The 23,738-nt window shown below is 41.1% G+C and overlaps 1 protein-coding gene across 1 annotated transcript in view; it reads left to right on the top strand.

Moving 5' to 3' along the window:
- The window catches only part of IGF2R (insulin like growth factor 2 receptor), a 59,587-nt gene that overhangs the window by 9,984 nt on the left and 25,865 nt on the right, over positions 1-23,738 (top strand). The window contains exons 3-22 of the mRNA XM_059828160.1: positions 4,356-4,480; positions 6,169-6,267; positions 6,664-6,793; positions 7,905-8,022; positions 9,892-10,006; positions 11,556-11,718; positions 11,867-12,047; positions 13,309-13,412; positions 13,828-13,992; positions 14,306-14,446; positions 14,796-14,942; positions 15,857-15,988; positions 16,398-16,545; positions 17,750-17,927; positions 18,517-18,632; positions 19,052-19,214; positions 20,734-20,913; positions 21,889-21,990; positions 22,684-22,785; positions 23,452-23,626. Of these exons, the coding sequence (XP_059684143.1) occupies positions 4,356-4,480; positions 6,169-6,267; positions 6,664-6,793; positions 7,905-8,022; positions 9,892-10,006; positions 11,556-11,718; positions 11,867-12,047; positions 13,309-13,412; positions 13,828-13,992; positions 14,306-14,446; positions 14,796-14,942; positions 15,857-15,988; positions 16,398-16,545; positions 17,750-17,927; positions 18,517-18,632; positions 19,052-19,214; positions 20,734-20,913; positions 21,889-21,990; positions 22,684-22,785; positions 23,452-23,626 (2,784 nt within the window). The remainder of the gene's footprint in view (positions 1-4,355; positions 4,481-6,168; positions 6,268-6,663; positions 6,794-7,904; positions 8,023-9,891; positions 10,007-11,555; positions 11,719-11,866; positions 12,048-13,308; positions 13,413-13,827; positions 13,993-14,305; positions 14,447-14,795; positions 14,943-15,856; positions 15,989-16,397; positions 16,546-17,749; positions 17,928-18,516; positions 18,633-19,051; positions 19,215-20,733; positions 20,914-21,888; positions 21,991-22,683; positions 22,786-23,451; positions 23,627-23,738) is intronic.

Genomic DNA, 23,738 nt, shown 5'->3' with positions numbered 1-23,738 from the left:
AAGCCACAAATCCTGTTCAAGTAAGATGTTTTTAACCACCCTGCAATAAATTAAGAGTTCGAGGCAGTGCAGTTAACATTGACATTGAATTTTGCTTTATTTTATTGGTCAAATTGTTTAAGTTTTGTTCTTGTTTGTGGTAAGTCTGAGGCTTATTAGTGACGCCTGCCATACTTCATTGTACTGCCTCTAGTTGCATTGGAGCTTCAGCACCATCACACTGAGTTGAGGTCATGCTAATGGATTGTCAAGCCTCTTGTTTGCAGGGGAAAAAAAAAGTCATCACTCTTAATGAGAAAAGAGGAATCTCCTTAATCCACATCTAGGCAGGTGTAGGCTCCCAGTGTAGATTCCAGTTACCTTAAGGTAAGCTGCATACCTGTCTTCAAGCAATCCAGCTGATAAGAGATTGCTTGTAGGCCAAAGCTGAGTGCAGCTGAAGAGCTTTGATTTGGGGGAAGAAGGACAATTTGCCAGCAGATAAACTTTGATAAGTTCTAAGATTTCTTCAAATATGGGCTTACTCAGATCTCTTCTTCATTGTTTCAGAAAGAAGCTTTCACTGCAAACAATAGTTTTGCTTTTAAATATCAGCTATGCAAGAGGTAACAGCTGTAGAGCTGGTTCTGTTTGTTGATCTAAGCTTCGATAAGGGGTAAGGCCATATGCTCTGTGACTGTGATCAGTCTGTATCCAAGGGAAGCCTTGTGGCTAATGTTAACTGTGTGGCAGTGGGGGTGTTGAGACCTCAAAGGCGTCTCCTAGAAAAAGCTCTTCAACTTCATTGATTGACCTTAGAAGTTTCCAAGGTGTAGGCAAATGCTTAGTTCATGAATATCAGTGACGATGGAAAGGGCATGGTACTTATTTAACTTAGTGTGACACCTAGTGACTCGTGTGCCATTTAGCTGAACTACAACTGTAGTAGAAAGTGGAAGTATTACCATAACTGTTTGTTAACCTGAGTGGTGAAACATGCGCTTTGTCCAGCTGCAGTAGAAGGACTGGACATGAAATGGTAGCTGCCACCTGAATGTTCCCTTGTTCTGGACAACTGATTGGATGTCTTCTGTGATTACCTTTCTCCTTCCAAACAGCTGAACAGATGGAGTCCATAAGTAAAAGGTAGTGTGGACAGTGCCTTTGATACTGATTTAGCACAACTGTGCAATATGAGGTATCTGGTGTTAATTTTTGTGATTAGCTGATTTTACTGTGTTACTTTGTGGAAGGAATGCATTTCTAAAGTCAAGAAGAAACATGAGTGATCACAGAAGAGAGAGCTTGATGTTATGGAAAAGGTGGTTGCAGAACTGGTGCTCTGGAAGGATGTTCATGGGAAGCTGATGGTGTGAGGGGATGGTTCATGAGACTACTTGCTCTGTGAGCAGGGATGGGAGGAGTCATGTGCCACTGAAGACATTCTTGCTAAAACTTTTAGCAAGTTCCCAAACTAGTTTTAAGTGTGCAGGGGGGAGGAGAGCATGCATATTGGCCTGAAGTAAACAAGATGTACTGGCTGAACTTGATTTTTTTTTGAATATCGCCTTAACTGAGGAAATTGGAGTTGGCTCACACGGCCTTTAGAGCAATGTAGTGTGTTCTCAGAGTTGGGAGAAAACTAATGCTTGCAGAGCATTGAGGTAAGTCCTCAGATGGTGCTGCCATAAGTTCTCTGCTAAGTTGGAGCTTAAAGCTGTGTACACTTATAACCAGAGAGTTTTTAATCATGTGTGCATATTGTTACTATACACAGCTCTTTTGACTAGAAAGTTGTGTTGGCTTCCTTCTCCTAATCTAGGGAAGAAAAGAGGACACTTTGCCAGCATCTTCTAAGCAATGATGTGATAAGTAGAAATCTTGCTCTCAAAAAAAGGGCTGCTTGGCACCTTTGTCAGCACCAGTGCTGGAAGTCTTAAAACCTGAAGATAGCCTTTTGATAAGAAGAGTGCCTGGAAATATAAAAGGCATGAACCATTGATGGCCTCTGGGTGCCTGGAAGGTGACACTGAACCACATTAGGGGTAACATGCCCTCCTGTTGCAGGTTCTCAGCCTGTGCGTATGTATGCATGTACAGGTTTAGTCTGCACTGCCGTTCTTCTGGGCTGGCACGTCTCCACTCTTACCTTCCCTTGAGAAGGCAGAGGATCATTGAAGGGTCTGTAATACTTGTCACCCTGGTTATACAGGGAGTGCTGTGAATGGCTGCTTACGTATGAGCATCTTAATGTGCCTTCCTGTAGTGCAGTTAGTGTTAGCATACGCAGCATGAATAGAAGAGCCCTGAGCTACTGAAGGGATGCCATGTGGGTTAGCATCAGGTTTCTGTTCTGACTGCCACAGTTTCAGATTTACCTGCAAGTTTGGTGGCTATAGTCGCTTTCTGTCTGCTACAGTTCAATGCAACCGATGATCATCAGAAACAGTCATGGATCTCTTCCCACTTCCTTTGCAGGACTGTATTGAAAAATAGTGCTGGGGAACTTTTTGGAAAGATGCCAAACAGTGCTCATCACTACGAGAAGCACTGGTAGCTGGTAACAGCCCTGAGTATGGGTCCCTGGAATGGTCTTTCTGCAGAATATTGCCTTGACTGTATTTTTGAGGTTCTTGTACCCTCTTCCTGCCCAGTTTGCTTACTTCTGCTCCTTTTGCTCTCAAGACTGTATTACTTGGATGTAGCGTAGTTTTGCTTGCCTTGAGTGAGGAGATAACAGGCTGGGCAAAGCTCTAGCAAGTGTGTTTTTAACATGACACAACGTCTAGCCTAGGTGCAAAGCTGCTGTCTGTTAAGTGATTACAGATTTGACTTGCTTTTTCCCTAGTGCAGGCATCAACAAAAATGGAAAGGGGGAAGCCAGTCAATACTCGCATTTTATAGCATTCTCTATAGTTCAACCCAAACTCTTTGCAGAATTAAAATCTACCTATCAAAAAATGGACGGGGTGGAGTTGGCATGCTAGATCTAAAAGGGCTTGGTGCTTAATGCTAACCAAGATAGTTTGAGCAGGAACATTTCAGCGGCCTGAGCTGGTGTTTATCATGACTTGAAATGTGCTCCACCTTCCCCCTTCCTGCCAGGTGCTGGGGAGGAGAGGGATGTGCAGTGACACAGTGCTGACCCCAGCCTTCATGCAGCATGCAAGCTGTGCTAAAGAGGGTGGGAGCTGCAGGGGGACATGCACTGAGGCAGTGGATCTGCGTTGAGTTTGTCTGCAGGCGATGCCAGTACAGTGGCTATGCCCAGGCACCAATGGGTTCTTCAATAAGTAGACTTAAGATTAAGATGTAAGTAGAGCTGGCAATGTGTGCACGCAGCCCAGAAAGCCGACTGTATCCTGGGCTGCATAAAAAGAAGTGTGGCCAGCAGGTCGAGGGGGGCGATTCTGCCCCTCTACTCTGCTCTGGTGACACCACACCTGGAGTATGGCATCCAGCTCTGGAGCCCTCAGCACAGGAAAGACATGGACCTGTTGGAGTTGGTCCAGAGGAGGGCCGCAAAAATGATCAGAGGGATGGAATACCTCTCCTATGAAGAAAGGCTGAGAGAGTTGGGGTTGTTCAGCATGGAGAAGAGAAGGCTCCAGGAAGACCATATTGCAGCCTTTCAATATGTAAAGGGGGCTTATAAGAAAGACGGGGGACAAACTTTTTAGTAGGGCCTGTTGCGATAGGACAAGGGGTAATGGTTTTAAACTAAAAGAGGGTAGATTCGGACTGGATATAAGGAAAACATTTTTTACGATGAGGGTGGTGAGACACTGGAACAAGTTGCCTGGTTGAATGGAAATGTTCAAGGTCAAGTTGGACGGGGCTCTGAGCAGCCTGATCTAGTTGAAGATGTCCCTGCTCATTGCAGGAGGGTTGGACTAGATGACCTTTAAAGGTCCCTTCCAACCCGAACCATTCTATGGTAGACTTTCTCTCATATTGTGCTGATGCTATTTGTATAGATGGCTTAAAGGCTAAAAAGTTGATAAATAGAAGCTGGTGGGAGGAAAGAGTGAATTGTGGTACTTGAAACTAGTTGGTAATGATTTTCTGATGGAGTCCCTTGTTCCTAAGGCAGTGACTAGTTTGTAGTGGCACCTGCTGTTGGGCTCCTTAACATTCAAAGTGTTTGCTGAAAATCTTTGAGAAAGTAGGAGTGATAGTATCAAACACTATCTTAACTTGAATTTAGTCTTCCAAATTGCAGGAACCACAAGGAAGGTCTTCAGTTGTACTCTGTTTAAAGACTGTCTTCAAGTGGACCGGTGTGTCTTGTGCTTGAAATTAGAGCCTGTGAAGATGCTGTATTCTGATAACACATTTTCCCTTTTTTTTTTTTTTTTTTCCTTTTAAAACCCTAGGTGACTTAAACTTGCGAAAAGTTTCTAAAACTCTTCTGGAACTCAACACTACAGGTACCTGCTTGCAGCAAGGCAGTCAGCACCAAATTCAAAGCAACATTAACTTCCTGTGTGGGAAAACACTGGTAAGTCTAAGTCACGTGTTCTTATCTTCAATGGAAATGGCAAGTGCTTCTAACTTGCTTTTTAAGGAGACTTGCTGTATTCGTGGATGTACTAATTACTGAGCTTTATAGCTTAAGAAAGAGCCAGTTATGTTTTAGTACCAAATTAAGGTCATTACCTACTGTGGCTTGCAAAATTCAGTCGAGGTAGAAAATAATTGCGGATCTGCAGCTTAGCTCTGATCACGGGCTCTTCTGGCCTTTAATGTTTTTACAGGGATTGCACTGTAGTATTATAATAGCGTAATATGGAGGAATGAGTCAACAGTGTACAGAGTGCTGTAACAATGAGAGCTATTGTTTAAATGCTGGCTGTGCCCAAGCTGTGGACCTAGCATGGCTGTTTAATAGAACAGTATTGAAGAAAATGACCGACGTGTGTTATGGGTCAGCGTAGCTGGCAATGGTAAGCGTTCGGTTTTGTCTGCAAATAGTTGAACTAACAGTGCTTACGCATCCAGCTGGGCTTTTGGGGGAGTAGTTGTTTGTGGGAATCTGCTTAAAGTGTGAAGATCCCTGAAAAGTTTCTAAGGGCATGTGTGTATGCAGTTCACCTCCACGTGCTTTTGGAGTTACACCTTCCACACACTTAACTGATACCACAGCTTGATATTCTGTACAGACTGTGATCAGTTTACATATTTGTGTATCAGAGATAAGTACTTATTCGTACCACTGTTGGCACTGATGATGCTGTTGCACACCCCCTCTTGGAAATTTAGCCGATTCAAACAAAGTGCCAGTGCAGCAGAGATTTAAATGCTTACTCTTCATCAGCAGATGACTCTTTAAACTAAATTAAAAATTATTGCTCAACTCCAGCTGTAACACCAGATCATAACGATCTTCAAACTTCTTCTAGTTAGCATAGTTCTAACACCTATTCTTCATGTGACCTAGTAAAAGGATTTTGTAATAGTGTCTGGAACAACTTGTTTCCAACGCTTTTATGGCAGGGTTAAACGGGGAGGGAATCAGTTTAAATATGCTGAAGTGCTTCTAGCTGAGATGATGGAGGGAGAATGGAAAAATCGGATTGTTGTCTTTCTCGAGGTAGAGACGTTCAGTTGAGCATCCAGCCCTGAACTGTGGTAGAACCCCCATCTTGAAATAGATACAAATGTGTATAACATGAGCCTATAAAACTAAGTAGCTGAGATCAGAGGTATTCTTTCTGTACAGCAGAAGAGGTTGCTAATCAGTCGTCTTTGTAGGATAAAAGACAGGGAACTGGTGAACTGCGTGTTGCCTTGCTGTTTGTCTATTTATACACATTTGTATTGGTGTTTTCCTTTCTAGTAACTAGATGTGACTGGTGCTGCTGCCAATATCAATTGGCATAGTGAGCGCTTCTAAAAGGTGTAGTACAATTACTGCTTATTAGGACTGGCACATGCTAATTTGAGAATTGGTGCATATGCAGATTGAGGAGGATTTGGCACCGTGCATCTTCCCAAGTTTACCAGCAAAGCTGTTAAATAACAAACCTTCTGTTACCAAGTGCTATTAAGAAACTGTATGCCCTTGCTCTGTGACATGCTGTATTCTGTTTTTCTTAATCTCTTGAATGAACTTCTTGCTGTCTACAGATGTAAAATAAAACTGAAGGGTTTTTTTTACAAATAATTATTTTTTTCTCCTTTAAATAGGGTACCCCTGAATTTGTAACAGCAACAGAGTGTGTGCACTATTTTGAATGGAGGACCTTTGTGGCTTGCAAGAAAGACTTGTTTAAGCCTGTGAAAGAGGTAACGTATGTACTATCCATGCAGAAGTTACGCTTCACACATCTGGCAATTTTACTCTGACCACCTGCCCCCACCCTAAATGAATCCCCACAGACCTAACTTTTTCATAGGCATATAAAGCATCTGTTGGAATTGGGTGGAGCTGAGAATTTTAAATAACTCTTCAAAATTCTTTGTTATCTGAATGATTGTTTATAGTAAAACTCTTCTAAAAGGTAGAGCAGAACAGTCTAACTTTGGATGCCTCATTTTAGTCTGCATACCTAGCTTTAAGTATTTGAGCTTCCAGAAGTAAAAACCTTTTCCACATATTAACTTGGCTTTATGTATGCCAGTTCATAACTTCTCCCTACTTGTGTAGCATGGATTGCATGTAATTTTTTGTTGTTGTTCTAGGTCCCATGCTATGTGTTTGACGAAGATTTGAAGAAACATGACTTGAATCCTCTCATCAGAGTTTCAGGACACTACTTGGTGGATGATTCTGATGATGATTCCTTGTTTATAAACGTCTGCAGGGACTTAGGTGTGAGCACTTGCTTGTGTCATCTGTCAGTGTATAAATTACTAGTAGTGTGGTTCTTTTCCAGTGCCTCAGCTGAGGTTGTCCTGTGACCAAAGATCAGTATTTTAGGACTTGCACTGTTGTTTCAAGCTACTTTTGATGATTTGAAAGTTGCTTTCTGTGAAGCCAAGTCTTACTCTTCAACTATTGAGGTGTTAAGAGATATGGCCCTTCAGGATGGGCAAGTACTGTTAGAAAAGTTGACTTAAACTGGACTGAGTGGAAGAACTCAGCTTGTCTTGTAGCTGCTTCTGTTTTCTGCCAAATAGGACCGAGATGGTTCATAGCATTTCATGTGCTCTAAATTTATTACTTTGGGCTCCAGTTAAGGCTGTTGCTTAGTTCCAAGTGAGTGTTGTGAGATGCATGTAAAACAGTGTTTAGGTGCTTGGGTAAGTACTGCTGCACAGCTAGCACTTTCATGTCAGTTGGGAGCTATTTATGTAAGGAGTTAAACCAGCAAAATCACTCATTTGAAACTTGCTGAAAAGGCTAGTGTAGCTGTATACTCCCACTGTGTTTTTTACTCTGCAGTTGAATATGTATTTTGTGCCCCTGTTAAGGGTTTAATACTTCCAGTTTTAGTGGCAGGTCTGTTCTTTTAAAAATCCCATTAGTCTGAAACTTTTTGCTGACAGTTTTGAATAAGTTGGTTTATAAGAAACAAAGGAGGGGAAAACCCCTTCCCTGTGAGGAGGGATTACCCATTACTTGGTATCATTTTGATGCTGTGGAAAAAAAAAATATACTCGGCACACTTCTAGAAGTTCTCAAAGCCCTACGCATCCAGCAGCTGTACTAGCAACTGGAAACTAGCTGCAGCTACTTCTGCAGGAAGGATGAATTTGCTGTCCCAAAACAGGACAGCATGAACTTCCCCCTCTTTATCACAAGCACTTCAGGTTTTGTCTTGCCAGTTTCACATTTTAATGTAACCCGTTTTAAAGGTGTTTTTAGAAAAGAGTAAAACAATGAATGGGAAGTGAGCCCACAGATAAAATGGTAAGATACTTCAGGTAGAGCAGGGCTTAGAAACTGAGTCCTGTATTCTATTTTCTGTATTCTGTAACAGGAAGTTCAAGTGGAGAGACCAGAAACTGCCCTGCTGGCAGCGCTGCTTGCTTGTTACACGAAGGTCAGGCGTATGATGTTGGCCAGCCACAGGACCAGCTGAAACATGACAAAGACAGGTATATGATTTTTGTGGTGATACTTCTGTGAACACTTCTCAGTCATCTGGGCTGGAAAAAGCAGTCTTGGTAACAGATGAGCCTTCTAAAATTTAACATCAATACCACTTCAATTTTGATGCACTGGCAGAAAAAATTTCTTCAAATACTGGCAGGGCAGAGTCTTTTTCAGGCATCCCATTGTACTGCCATAACAGATCAAAAGTTCCTCTTCATTGTGAGAGACTCTTTTTTACAGAATTGCAAAGCTCTCAGAAGCGAGGGATGATTGCTGCTCTCTGCCCACAAGCAGAAGAGTTAGATTTGACCCCATCTGCCTACTGTCTGAGGGCCCACAGGGTAAATGCACTTGGCTCTCTGTGGGTTTACGCACTGTATTTGGCTCGCTCTACTGCTCAGGAGTACTACAAAAGTTGATGGATGTTGCCCTTCTGTATTTTTGCATTAATGAGTTCTTAATAGAAGAAATGGGTAAGCAATGCAAGGCTTATTGTTCTTGGTAGTGGCAGAGCTGGGACTAGGAGAAACTGTTTCCTTGATGCTGCCTCTGAGCTGTCTGCTGCCTTTTGTGCTGGAAGTGTAGCTTGAAAGAAAAACAAACAAACAAAACACCCCAAAAACCCCATACCAAAAAAACACCCAAACAACCCAATGTGGCTCAGGAGACTTACTTAACATGCTGGTCTTTCTGAGCATCAGGTCATCTGAGCCTGCTTACCTTGTCTGTAGAGTCAATAGTATGCTGTTGACTTCTGCAGTACTCTCTTTATCTCAGATGCAAGCTGAAGAAAACAAGCAGAATAAAACAGCTTAATAACAGGGTTATTTCAGTGTCAGGGTTGTGGGTTTTCTTTTGGTTTACAAATGAAGTTGTTAGTCCTTCATTGCAGGGCTTTTCCCCCAGCATGAAACAAGTGGCTGAGGTGTTCTTTACCAAGGCAGAAGCTTACATCTGAGGAAGCACAAGCTTGTTCTCCTATTAAAGTGCAACTAGTACTCTAAAAGTGCTTGGTGAGAAAGCTTTATCTTATCCCTGCTAGGATTGAAGAGCTCTTCATTGCTTGAGGAAAATTAGTTGTCTGTGCTCAATCAGACTAGGGTGGCCTGGGAAGAGAGTAGGATGATTGTGTATCTGTCTCCTATGGTATAGAGAGGTCAGTTGGAGGTGTGGCTAACCTGAAGCCAGCCTGTCACCCCTACGCAAGCTGTTGTCTTCTGCCTGTTACACCGTATAGAACAGTAACACTTAGTTGGGAAGTTGTGTTGGGTCTCCTTGTTTTCTCATCCAAGTCATCTTGCCATTTGTCTCTCCCTGTCAGATAGTTACCATGTTTCATTCTCCTACTCCTGCCTTGTTTGACCTGTTCCGGTTGCCTTGCTTCTGTCAATTTGCTAATGAGTTAATCTTGCTTTTAATTCTGGGGGCAGAATGGAAAGAGATTATACATACAGAGGTGGTAAAGTGTAGTAGTGTGGCAAAACATGAGTGGTTATTGCTTCCAAAAGTTGCCGGAGTATTTATCACATCTGCTCTCCAGCAGTTTGAAAGCAAAGCTAGAGCGTTCTTGTGACGATCAGCCAGGTTCCCACTACAATACGGGTTACAAGGCATTAAGAATAGTCTAAACTGGGGTGCAAGAGGATGCTGTATTAAGTAATTTTGCTGGGACTGTCTTAATCTTTATTTTGGTTAACTGTAAGATTAAAGGAATAAAGACCTCTATAAAAGCATCTTTCAGGAGCAGGGCTACTTTGGTATATCCTGCCTGGGTATCTAGCAAAGGGTGCATGTTCTTTCAAAAATATCCTACTTCTGTACACTGTGTAGTGTCTTAATTGTAGTTTTGGTTTGCCATTTTCTGTTTCTAGGCTGGTATTGAGGTATGAGAGAATATACAGTGATGAAGAAAAGCCAGACTTCTGCCTAGACCATAACCCAGCAGTGACGATCACTTTTGTGTGCCCATCAAAGAGGGGAGAAGAGGTAACTTTGCTTTTTTAGTTTGTGCTAAATGGTTGGTCTTTAACTTTCATGGGCATTATCTTTCATTTTTATTGAAGGCTGAAGGGAACAAAAATCCTCCTGGTTTGCAGCTTGTGAAGAGTGTAGGAATCTAAATAAATTCTAGAAGACTTTTTGAAGACTATAAGAGATAAGCAAGAACTTGAAAGAACACACCCCTGGGAAAATTTTATTCTTGTTTTGGTGAATTTTGTTGTCCTTTTCTGCGTTCAAAGCTTTCCTCTGAGAATAGGACAGAGTTAGTACAGTCTTAATTCTTGGCCCAGAGCTCTGCTTGCTGATGAGCACTCTTCCATCATCAGTCAGGCTGGGCATGCTTATAACTGTTGTCTGTAACTTATTTCTTTATTAATCTGGCCTTCCTTAGGGAAAAAAATAGCTACCAAGTGTTATTGCATGGCAAAAGTCTGTCATTTACTAAGCAGGCTCATGAACTCCTATTACCTTAAAGTAAAATCTGTAGTGTTAAGCAGCAGCTCAGTTTTTGCAGGACGCAGTTTCACCCTAGCTTCAGTGCAGTATGATGATCACTTTGATGTGATGCCAGGTGATCTCAGCCACCCACACTCCTTAAATTGGGCCAGAGTGGCTATTGCTAATGCTCTGCCATTTCGTATTATGATGCTTTTGGTTGCAGGCTAGTGAAGGAGGTACTCTCGTCTGGCTAACTTTTGGTTTAATGTTTTGTCTCATCTGATCTAGATAGGTACCATACTTCGTCCTCATCACTGCAGAAATAAACCATATGCCTTTCTCTGCTGTCACTTTCTAATACCTCACTACAGCTATGCACACATGTAGTATGAAGAGTATTGCTAATGTTACTTGTGCCTGTAACTTATCAGATACTTTACCTGTGTATCTGCCTGTTGTTTTAGTGAGTGGCAGAAATACAGATTTATGAAACAAGGTGAGCTTCTAAATGTTTCACTTTAAAGTGAAGAAAACCAAGACTACCCCTTCTCCCAGAGGTGCAAAAATATTTCACTACAGAAAACGCATCTGATGAGAGTGTTGGCTGTTGAATTCTCAAACGTCTTTCAGTCTTGATTTGGACTGAGGGAATCAAAGTTGCTAAAACACCAGTGTCTAAGAGTCTGCTTTGCCTTCGGAGAACACTTGATCTCTGCTCCCTTCTTTGAGGGCTCCTCTGAGGCAAACGCAATCCAAGCTGTGCTTAGCAATTTGGGGTCACGTATCTCTGCTTTTGCCAACATGTTAAGGAAAAGTGCTTTTTAATGTACTGTTACTGCTGTTGACCTTCTGCTAATGCCTGATACTTTACCTCTGTTTAGACTTCTAGTTTGCCACATCATTAATAAGAGCTGTTTTACTTTCTTCTCAACACCTATTTCTGAGAGGCCAGAGACAATGTTTGCAGCTGTTAAGCAATTTACAGGTGAAGTTAGTCATTACTGACGCTAAACGAATGTGATACTGTTGCTTTAAAGATTATATTTCAAATAAGTCTCTGTACTTGTAATTTAAATTCTGTTCACTTCTGTATCAGAGTGCAGGTCCCAAACTCACAGCAAAAAACAATTGCCGGTATGAAATTGAGTGGGTTACTGAGTATGCCTGTCACAGGGATTACCTGGAGAGTAGGAGCTGTCTTCTGACTAATGAGCAGCATGATATCTCCATTGATTTGAGACCACTTACTCAACTTCCAGGTAAGCTCGCTATTTTTCTTTTGTGGTGTGACTAGCCAGTTTTCCAGTTCTGTGTTTGGAGACAGCAAAAATGTCCTCTATAGATGCTTGGGTTTTTACATCTGTTCTGCTGTGTTATAGAACAATTTTCTTTTTCTTATTCATTCAGATTATGTCACACCGTATTTAGCCAAAGATGACAAAGAGGAGTATTACTATTACTTGAATGTATGTGGGAAAACCACTGCAGGTAACTGCAGGGACAGCACAGGATACACTTCATCTTGCCAAGTAAAATCTTCAAATAACCAGCAAAAAGTGGCAGGAAGATTTGAGAACCAAACCCTAAGGTATGTTAAAGGCTCTTTAGCCCTGTTAACTTGTCTGAATGACTGATCTTTGTTTGATTTGATGCCCTTATTTGTCATGTCAGCGATATTTGATACAAAATGCAAGTATTTTTGCTCAGTTTTGTACAGAAAAACGTTAACAGTATACCAGGACAGCATTAGCAAACAAATGAACAGATGGGGTTTGTAGAGGCCATTGCTTTGATAGGGAAGAAACTTTCATCAGCTTTGTCAGAATTGCAGATTGTGCTGTCTCGCCTCTTGCCCTCCTTGAGTTTTGCGTGTAGAGTGGCATCACGATTGGATGTTTTAGAAGCTATCCTCAACAAGAGGGCATCTCTGCTTCCTTTACAAGAGCATGCATTAATCATATCCAAGACTACTAAAGTCCAGGATTTTGTGGGGTTTTTTATTTATTTATTTATTTTAAGAGCTTCAGGATTCCCAAGTGGTGTACTGGGACAATAGTTTGCATGACATTGCAAAGCAGAAATTCACCTAGATATGGTCTTCCATTCTGGCTGTAAGCGTGCAACAGACTTGTCGGGGCAATCTTCCAGGAAGTATGACTTCTTCCACCTGCAAAAAAAGCTATGCAATAAACTAATGGGATCAAATATTCCACCTTTAGAGAAAAGGAGGCTGAGGGGCAACCCCATTGCTCTCTACCGCTTCCTGAGGAGGGGAAGTGGAGAGGGAGGTGCTGATCTCTTCTCCCTGGGATCTAGTGATAGGATGCATGGGAATGGCTCAAAGCTGCACCAGGGGAGGTTTAGACTGGACATTAGGAAGTATTTCTTTACTGAGAGGTGGTTAAACACTGGAACAGGCTTCCTAGGGAGGTGGTTGATGCCTCAAGCCTGTCAGTGTTTAAAAGGCATTTGGACAATGCCCTTAATAACATGCTTTAACTTTTGGTCAGCCCTGAATAGGTCAGGCAGTTGGACTAGATGATCGTTGTAGGTTCCTTCCAACTGAAATAGTCTATTCTAACTGAAAGCACAGATATTCTATTCAAAGCTGGAATAGCTTTAGAACATCCTTTAAACTTTACACAAATCAATGAAAAGTAACCAGAAAAATCGGCGGATGCAAGCCTTTGTTGCAGTAGAATTGTCAGTATTAATGTTGAACAAGCATTTTTTTCCCCTTTGTGTGAGACAATTATTAAATAAACAAGAATGTAGCTTCTGTTATGTGAAGAACACTGCATGATTGTGTCTTATCCCATGTTTCTGTCTAAAACTGACTTTTTACTCAGATACTCTGATGGAGATCTCACTTTAATTTATCCGAATGGGGATGCATGTAGTTCCGGCTTTCAGAGAATGACTGTCATAAACTTTGAGTGCAATGAAACAGCAGGTGAGTTTAATATACTGTGATGGCTCTGCTCAGGGTTTAACTTCTTCTGTGCTTGCTAGTAGACCTTATGTTCAAAGGAATGCATGCTTTGAGCCACAGCTGACACAAGGAATAAATATTGTTAGAGTAAGCACTGATTTCTGTGGCTGGCAGGATTGTTTTGTGCTGTGTAGTGGCACTGCTATTCTAAACTTACACTGATGATCAAGAATATTGATGTGTAGGAGAGCCTCGTTTCTTAGCCAACAGTAAAAAAAGAAAAACAAAAAAATTCAACCTCAAACCACAAATGTAAGTCCTGTGCAGCAAAAGGATTTTTATCTTCCTTGCTCATTGCTAGTCCTCAAGTCTCCTTGCTTTTCTTCTCTTCCCCCACTGGAAAACTAACATCTGTTTACCCGTCTTCAATGTTAAGGTAATGACGGTAGAGGAGCTCCGGTGTTTACTGGTGAAGTGGACTGCACGTATTTTTTTACTTGGGATACAAAATATGCATGTGTTAAAGAGAAAGAAGATCTCCTTTGCAGAGTTGCTGATAAGAGAAAACACTATGACTTGTCACCTCTGATCCGCAGTTCAGGTATGGCAATGAAAGCTAGCTTTCAGTTACTTTTGTCCTGAGTTTACGTGCCATCTCTAGTGCAATTCTTTAGCTGAACAGTAATCAGCTTTTGCTTTTCTTAGTGAATTTCTGGGATACTGGCGTTCAGTTCCCTCGTCCCAAAAGGAGTGAGTGCCTTATGAAAGCAGCCATATCCATGACTGCCTTGATTGCTGTTATCTTAAGTGGTTTTTAAATATGGGTCCTTTTTTGTGATAAAATGCATTTTGGCATGGAGAGGCTAGAACAATTAAGCCAGATGACTTGTTCTTAACGACCCCCTGTATTTCAGAGTTAGCCCAGAATTGGGAAGCTGTGGACAGTAGCTTTTCGGAGGTAGGGAGGAAGCATTATTACATCAATGTCTGCCATAAAGTGCTGAAGAGAGGAGGAGCTTCCAGCTGCCCAGATGCTGCTGCTATTTGCTCTGTAGGTGAGTATTTTTATTATTATTTATAAGGCTCTAAAGGCTTGGCACTTCCTCTGCAAATGGAGTTGGCTGCCCTGAGTGCCTTCAGTTATTTGAGGAAACAGAAGTTAGGAGAACTTTTCTCTTGTGTTCCCAAAAACCCTAGAAGAAATTATGCGAGTAGTCTTTTCTAACTAAAGAATGGCATTACACTGTCCTCCAGGGTTTGTAGTATGGTTTTGGTGAGGTTAAAAACAAACTCCTAATCATATGCTTTCTTAAGACTTTCATTTGGCTAGTTAATATTCTCTTAATAGTGTAAACTTCACTTCTTTCCAGGGAAACAAAAGTGATGTATTTACTGTCTTTACAGATAAACAAAACAGGAGTAAGAATCTTGGAACATTTGTATCTTCTCCTAAAAAGGTTGGAGAAAATATTCAACTTATCTATTCGAATGGAGACCGTTGTGGTGTTAACAAAAAAATCAAAACTGTCGTCACTCTAATGTGCAGACCAGGTGAGAATATCCGCACCCTGTTCTCTGATCCAGTTAAAAACTGCAGGTCATTTAATATGCCCAGTCATGAGTGCTGAATATTAGCATGTGCCTTTGTCTTTTATTTCTTTCTAAGCAAAAGCTGAGACATTGTGGTTTGTTTACTAGGATGATAGCAATGTAATTGCAGGTATTTAGCTCTGTTCACCTTTTATACAAGTACTCTTTAAAGACCCTTGAGTAAGTCTCTTGAACTAAGATTCTCCCAAACATGATGAAAATATGTTTAAGTGTTTAAAGCTCCACAAATACCTGGAAGCTATACAAAGCACTTTCTATCCCTAGATTGTCTTAATGGGAAAGACTGGTTCTGAACTGAGATGAGATACTTTAACCTTCTTTTCCAATAAGTATGTTTTGTGTCTAAACCGCTTGCAGTTTACGAGAAGCAGTAGCATTTGCAGAAGTTGTTAATGTTGTTCATCTCCATATAATAACCCACCAGTTTAACCATCTCCCAGGGAAATAGAAAACCTGTATTCCTCTACCTCAGCCTGAGGAAGCTGAATCCTCCAAATGTGCTGGCTGTTAGGATCAGGTTATGCACTACTTCCTAATAAAGCTGTTGCTTTGTAGCAAAACACCAGGTTTGTGTATCAAAGCAAACATTTTTTCAAAGAGTGTGATAGTACTCTGGAACAGACTGAGTAGTGCATCTTTACCCCTGGGCTAAACTTTTATGCTGGGGAGGAGGATGCAAGGAGTTTGTGCAAGGAATTTTTGGTTCTATTTAGTCCTCATTTTCAGAGGAGAGGTACTTAACAGTTAATCTTGGTCTGCTGTTGGGGAGGAGTTAGTGTTCCTAGGCTTAATTTCATAGTTCTTTTGGCAGCCTGACTGTCTGTATGTGTAACACATTGCTCTTGTGATACCAGGTGATCTAGAAAGTGCTCCAATCTTGATGTCTGAGGGTGAATGTTCATACGCATTTGATTGGTATACTGCTGCTGCGTGTGTCCTGTCTAAAACTGAAGGAGATAACTGTCAAGTGTCTGATCCTCAGGCAGGTATGTATTTGTGTTCAGCAAATTGAAAGGTCGTGCAGATTAGAATTTCTGTCACAACACTGAGTCCTTTTGATGCGCAAGAACAAAGCAAGTTCAGTCTAAGTCTAAGCACACGCATTTGAGCACAGCAGTTTAAACACATGTGTATGGAAGATCAGAACAGCATGAGCTTAATATTCCCTTAGTGTGTGTGTGGAGGAAAATAGGTGTAATGTGCATTTTACTGTAGTAAATATCTCTGTATAAGAAAGCATGCTTTTAGTATGCCCAAATTGTTTCTGGAACAGTAATTACATGGAAGGAGGGTTATTTGGGGGGAAGTGAACTAGCTGTGTGACTGGTAGAATCAAAACCTGTGAGACATGGCAGGAAAAAATTAAACTGATAAAGTTTATTCCTTCCTGATTAGGCTTCTCTTTTGATTTATCACCTCTGGCCAAGAAAAATGGGCACTATATAGTTAATACTACTGAATACTTGTTTTACATAAACATCTGTGGCAGTGTGCCGGATGAGTTGTGTCACACAAAAACAGCAGCATGCCAAGTAACACAAAGGTGAGTAACTAATTCGGTTGTCTGTAATAGAAGATCATTTGTTGCATGATGCGGTGTCTATGTGTAACAGTGAACAATTTGCATGTAAAGTAATTACTGTGCTGCCTGTAATAGATTCAGGTAATTTGCATGCAAAATATTATTTGGTAGTGCAATAATTATGTTGCCAACTGTTTCAAGCAAAGTGCACACACATGTAATCTCGTTTAGGCTGGTTTTTGAGATTGAATGAGTGTGTCCATTGCTCCCCCTTATGTTTCCCATAGGGACTGTAAGGTGTAGATTAACTGCTGCAGCCGTATTAAGCCAACCCACAATTTGGATTCAGGGTCAGCTGGATTCCAGGAGCTGGCCTAAAGAAGCGCTGCTGAGCTGAGGATGAGTAGTGGCTGTCTTAGGCAGAGGTGGAGCCCAGAGCTTGTGTGTTGCACCGTATTGCCATTACTAAAAGTGCTGCGCAGGCACCATCCCAGTGTGTACTGCTACTCTAACAGCATCATTGCTGTTACCTTCTACAAGCTATGTCTGAGATAGTATCTGTATACTTCAGGTTCCAGGTCAGCCTGTTGCCAGAGATGTGATACAGTGCAAACACATGCAGCTGTACTTGAGTTGGCTCTATCCGAGTTACTCTCCAGTGAAAGTGATTTCACTGTGGACACTAAAAACCTTCAGGGGAAGGTGGTCAGGCTAGGTCTGATAGAGCCAGTGTTAAGTCAGAGTAAAGAAACCCCCCTGAACCAAAGCTAGTCCTGAGCTAAGAGCACGTAAAGGCAGTTTTCTTCCTTGAGTCAGAAGACTTGCTGTTGTACAGTGCTAGGTCTTCACTGTCCACGTGTGTTTGCATGGAACCAGTTTGAGCCCAGCATTAGGGTATTTGCAGTTTGAATTCTACTGTGGGGAATGGGAATTTGATATTTTTATCCCTCCTCTAGAGAAGGGAGTGTTAAAGTTTTCTAGATATCTAAGCAAGGTACAACTTTATTTTTCAAAGAAGGACACCTGTTCATGTTTTAAGTTTCCTTTTGGCAGTATTCTATTCATCCTAGCTCACTTATATCTAGTCAACCTTACTTAATCCTTTTGTCTTACTGTGGTGTCTTCTATAAACTTACCTGTGTGCTTATTACTTGTAAGATTTCTCTTAAAGAAGGAATTAATTTTGCATTCTGTTCAGTCTCAAAGCCTGCTTTTTCTTTTCTAGTAAGGATCAGTTTTGGAGTCTTGGACTGCCCAGTTCCAAACTGTCATATTATGATGGTCTGATTCAGTTGACCTACAAAAATGGTACAGCATACAATGATGAGAAGAAAACACAGCGATCTACTCTTGTAACTTTCCTGTGTGACCGTCAGGCTGGAATAGGTCAGCCTGAATATCAGGTAAGAAGTTCTGTATGAAGAAGGGAAGGATCTCCATCCCAAAATCCTGACAATAATGGTTGCTAGGCCAGTGCAAGCAGAGATTCATGGATGGAAATATCCAGTATCTACAGAGCAGACCAAGAGAGGAGAAATAGTTATTTCTCTTGGTATAGCTGCCTCTTTTTGCAGCCATAAAGCTTGTCTTGATCACTGAACAGTAAGCTGTTCATTTAGATCCAGGTTCTTACTTCACTTTTCTCTAATCTCTGGGCTGTGTAATTACTAGTGCTTTTGATCATCTTGTATTTCTGGCTCAAAAAACCCAAACTGTCTGAGAAGTAATAAGTGGTAGGACTGTGTGTCCTGTGACACAGCAGACAGCAGTTACATTGCTCTAGTTGCTTTGGTTCTGTTATTTTTGGAAAGACTATACTTTGTGACACAGCAAATGACAAGATCTACAACAAAACAGACCTACACAAATCAGTCTGAGAAGGTATATCCCAAAACCAAGCGGAAATAACAAGCTTAACATATAAAGGAGTAGCTGTGAGTCACAAAGTAATCTGTGTGGAAAGCCTCACTGACCTATTCTGCTGGTTTTTAGATAGAAGATAACTATACCTACAACTTCAGGTGGTACACTGAATACGCTTGTCCTGAAATGCCGCTGGAGTGCATTGTGACTGATCCCAACACCATGGACCAATATGATTTGTCCAGGTAGGAAAGTAACATATATAACATAACTTGGCTATAATAGTTGAGTGTTCTGGCTGATAGCTTAGCACTGGATGAAGTCGATTTACTATGTAGACAGCACTAGAAACGTCATCTGTTGTGACAATCTTAACTGCAAGTTTCTTGAACTGAAGGCAGTATTTCCGTCTAGTATATTGACTTGCCTCCTAAGATGTAAATTGACTTTTTGTGATGGTTCTGCTTAATAAAAACTTACTACTTTGTCAACCATGCTCTACTGCCTAGGAGTATTCTTTTTAATTGTAACACTTAAAAATGAGGGGAAAAAGTTATTCTGAAATGCCTTATGGTTGCTCTGTTTCTTGAGGCTGCCAGAGAAAGTTAGAGAGAATCTATGAAGACTGTATGTTCTTAGCCTAGAACTTTCTCTTCCTGCTCAGCTTAGCAAAGTCTGAGAAGAGAGGTGAAAACTGGTATGCCATGGATAATTCAAGACCAAGCGAGCGCAAGAAATACTACATAAATATCTGTCGACCACTGATTGCTGTCCCAGGATGTGACCGGCGAGCATCTGTCTGTCAGATGGAATATCAGCATGATCATGTGAGTAGTCTTTCCATCCCAGCTCAGAGCTGGTTTGCCAAGTGAGTGAGATTAAGGGGTATGCAAGATAGACACATGAGTTTTGGGTTCTTTGTGCAAAATACAGTGGTATTCTGGGTGTCCATAATGTTGGCGTAATCACTGCAGAATGGTAGACCTCCTGTCTGCCTCTTCAAAGACCAAAGCTTTAATTTTTACAACTGTACCAATGTCGTGTTTGACATGCATGATTCTCTGTCCTGTGTTGCAGAGGCAGACAAACTGCATCTCTCCTGTGTAAACTGCTGCCATCTCAGAGACTGCTAGCATTGCTTTAGGAACAGGCTGCTCGCCTGGATGTTCTGTCTTGCTTCTGGCTTCTTCTAGATTGAACTGTGGAAAAATGTGTTTAAAGATTTGTTGTCAGCCACCTCTGAGCTCTCTTTGGCTTTGAGGAGTAGATTAGGCAGAAGCTGCCAAGCATACAAAAAAGGTGGTGGTTATTGGCTTCTGCATTGCCCTGAAGTGTAGCAATTTATCATGGGACTGTTTGTGCTGACAGGCTGGATGGACACTTTGCCCAAGGCCTGGCTTCAGTGCTACTTAAAGCTGTAGGGAAAGTTGAACTAGAGGCTCACCAACCTGTCGTAATTCCTTCTGTACAACGGAGAGAACACCTTCGCTCCATACTGTTGAAGAGGATGTCTTGAGTGCCTGAATCTGTACGTGACCATTATGGCACTTGAGCTAAATATTACTAGTTCCCAGTGCTTGCATTAGTCCTTGTTGTGTAAGGCTACTTACTTTACATGTGGAGACGCATTAGGGCTTCATTACTTCATTGCAGAAGACACTGGAGTAAAAAGTGAGCACACTGGGTCAACCTAAATGCGGAGTTGCTAAAAAAAAAAGCAGAAGTCTTTGTGGACAGAGCTGCTTTGGAGCGTATTCCTCTGTTTGTTGCTGTCACTAACTTAAAATAGTTTCTTAAAAATAGGAAACACCAGTTATCTTGCAGAAGTGAAGATAATTTGGACCTTGGTAGTAGCACTTACTGTTGTTCTAACGCTCAGTTTCTGATAGTGCTTTTTAGGCTTTGCTAAGCATGGCAGATCCCTAAGGTCAATTCTAAGAATGCCCGGAGGCTTCCACATACTGTGTTTTAAAGAGCTGTACAAATTAAATCCTACTTACTGCGCACGAGGCACAGGCCTCCCTAAATTCCTCAGCTGTGTAGCTGGTGAGATGAGGACAGCTGTTGTGAGGCACTACAGGCACCTTATTGTACTAAAAATAAAAACAACAACAACAAAAAAATCAAACCATGCCTGCTTGTGGAGCTTGTCTGTTAAATATGTGAAACTTAAGTACAGAGTGAGGAAAAAATGTAGGGGGATCTCAACACCTTTGTTATCTTCAAAACTCTCAAGATAACCTTCTGTATACAAGATTATTGTAGTAGGAATTTTCTTCATTTGACTGTATCTATAACTCCTCACTTGAGTTTAGAATTGCTTGACATGCTTTTCTTTATTTCTAGGTTTCTTACTCTGAAGTCACCTCTATTAGTAATCTTGGTGTTGCCAGCAAACAACTAGTAGTTGAAAGACCTGGACACATTTTTCTAACCTATGCAAATGGCTCTGTGTGCATTGATGCTGATGGCAAGAAAACTACTTATACCACCACCATCCACTTCATCTGTTCCAAGGGCACTCTTGTAAGGACAAATGATCTTTTAGTTGTTGCTTCATCATAGATTTTCCATCATATAAAGTAAAGCTACATAAGGATTCATGACAAGGGAGATAGAGGTGTAAAAACAAAGCTGACTTAGATGCTAGGGAAGCGTGTGTCTCAGACTGAGTATTTTATCATAAGCAAGAACTAGTTAAAAACTATCAGCCTCAGTGGACAGTGATATCTCAGACTAATCTAATTAGCATAAAAAATACACGGGGACTTAAGACTGAGAAGTTATACATGCAAACATTGCAGACCCTCTTAAGAGGAAGAATATTGTAAAGTGTACCTTCAGGTACCTTCAGAGTTCTTAAATCTATAAAGCTTTTGCTGATACAACTCCACATACTGAAGTTTAGACTGAGAGGATCGTTAAACTGAAGCTTGCCTAGACTTGTTCTTGCTGGTTTGTGAATCTGCAGGTCTTACTCCCCTCACTCTCATGATCTTCAGCCCAAGAGATATGGTGAAAATCTGTGACTTGGAGCAGTTATGAACTGCTTTGCTTTTGCTGAAAACACTGAAATGAAGTGTATATAATTAATACTCCTGTTACCTTGTTATCTGAACTACCAGAGTTTTGAGTTGTTTGATTTTTACTTTTTTTTTTATAGTGGACTATGAATTATACCCCAAACTTCTTCAAAGCTTAGACTGAGGCAAGGTCTGGTTATGCATGTCTAGATTCAGTATTGAATTTAATCTGAATAATTGGATGTCACATTCAGTTCTTTGCTAAAGCTTAATGACATGCTAAGTGTTGAGTTAGACAAAGTTTTCAGCGGTGACCTTCAAAATAAATAGGGGAGAGGGAAGAGGGGTGGGAATTGTGTGCATTTGTAGTGAAGTCTTTTAGAAGAACCTGACAGTTTCTCGTAAAGTGGAATCTCAAACATGAGAAGGTGTTGGCTGTTACACTTACTCTGGTTTTCTCTCTGCAATCTTTTTCCAGAGTAGCAGCCCACGGTTTATAGCTATTCAGGAATGCGTGGCCACGTTCTTATGGGAAACTGAAGCTGCTTGTCCAATCAAGGAAACAAAAGATGATTCTCAGGTGAGAAAAGGGGATATAACTGTATTCATAATCTCGATGTACTATTTTTTTTTTCCTAGCACTCCTGGTTGCTGTGTTAAAATGACTCTTAGAGAAAACTAACTACAGTGAAGTCTGAAGTTGATCATGGTGGAGTCTTGTGATATGTTACTGCTTTCTTTTTGAAGTGTTCCTGTGTAACTTCTGACCAAAGTATTCAAGTGTTCTCTCTTGAGAACAACTTACTTGCTGTGGCACCGAACGTTTCATTCCCTTATAAGGTTGCTACTAAAACTGAGTTTATGTGTAAGGATATATGTTGTCCTTGTTTGTGGGGTGATCATCAAGTAAGGCTTTTTTTACACTGAGCTACTCAGTTGCTTCTACTTTACAGGTCTCAACATAACCATATTGGTGTGAAAACTCAGTTAAAATTTTCTTGCTCTTAGCTAACCCTGATAGATGTCATCTGTTAAATTGCACTTTGATATGTTGGTATGTGACTGATGTCAATGGACAACTGTGCAAAAGAATTGAATGAAGTGTTACTGTTGCCAGAGCTGTATTCTGGTTGTCCAGATTAAGTTGCTGATTGGTACGCAGGCTAGGAATATGTGTAAATCACTACTTTGGCTCTTTAAACAAGTTAGAGGTAAAACTTAAATAGAAGAAACGCAGAAGGACAAAATAATGCTGTCGTAATTTTTTTTTCAGTCCTGCTCTGTGCGAGATCCAAACACTGGCTTTCTGTTCAATCTGCAGCCATTAGCTTCTGGAAAAGGCTATATGGCTACTGGCATTGGGAAGACGTTCTTGGTAAGGATTCTGACTGTACAATCTGTTGCTTATGGATGCTGTTGTTGCATTTTTCCAGTCTTGCTTAGTGAGCAAGTGGAGCTTTGACTCAGTCCTCTTACAAAATTTGAGTTGGTAGGAAAGTACTGTGCTTGAGGGGAGGAATGGAAAATAACTTGATTCATCTCGGATGGTCTTAAAAGCATCGAACTTCTGGTTCTTAGCAAACATAAGGTAGCCACACTTTCAAGGCTATGCATGGTTTTCCAGTTATGGACTCTTGCATAATACCAGTTGATGTGCTGGTGCTGAAGAAATGGACAGTGGAAGCCTAGAAAGGGATTTAATCTGTCCATATCAGTGTTCTTAATGCAATTTGCATGTATCAGTAGTCCTAGGCTGTTCACAGATAGTACCATAGGGTTTTTAGTCTAAGAATAAGCTTGCTAAACCATATCTTGTACTTCTAGTGGGGAGAATTTGTGGACCCTGTAAGCTGAATATTGAGGGTATCATTCCTGTATTATAGTTGTCTGTCTTGCAGTCTAGAAATGACAGATATTTCATGCTGTTTGAAATAGTTCTTGACAAGTGAGTTTTACTGATGTAGAAATGGCTATGTGGACCTGATTTTTCTGATGCCATTAATACTGTGTACACCCACCCACATGTTTTCAAAACTTCTAGCTAAACATTTGTGGGCCCATGCCAGATTGTGGTAAAATCGATGGCAAAACAGCTGCTGGATGTGAAGCAGAAAATCTGACATCGGTGAGGCTGGTGGAATTGGACAAAACTCTGTATCTGTCTGGTGAAGGGTTTCTAACTCTTACCTATAGAGGTCCTCTTCGTGTACAATCAGGTGAGTTCAGGAAATATGCAGTGTATATGGGTGCTGATATTGTACAAATTTTCTGTGAATGGTCTTCACTCCTTCCTTTGTTCATGTACTAAAACCTACTGGGCTTGGTGTT

This window comes from Gavia stellata, chromosome 2, assembly GCF_030936135.1.
Source record: "Gavia stellata isolate bGavSte3 chromosome 2, bGavSte3.hap2, whole genome shotgun sequence".
Classification (NCBI taxonomy): Eukaryota; Metazoa; Chordata; class Aves; order Gaviiformes; family Gaviidae; genus Gavia; species Gavia stellata.
This window is presented reverse-complemented; position numbering and strand designations above follow the sequence as displayed.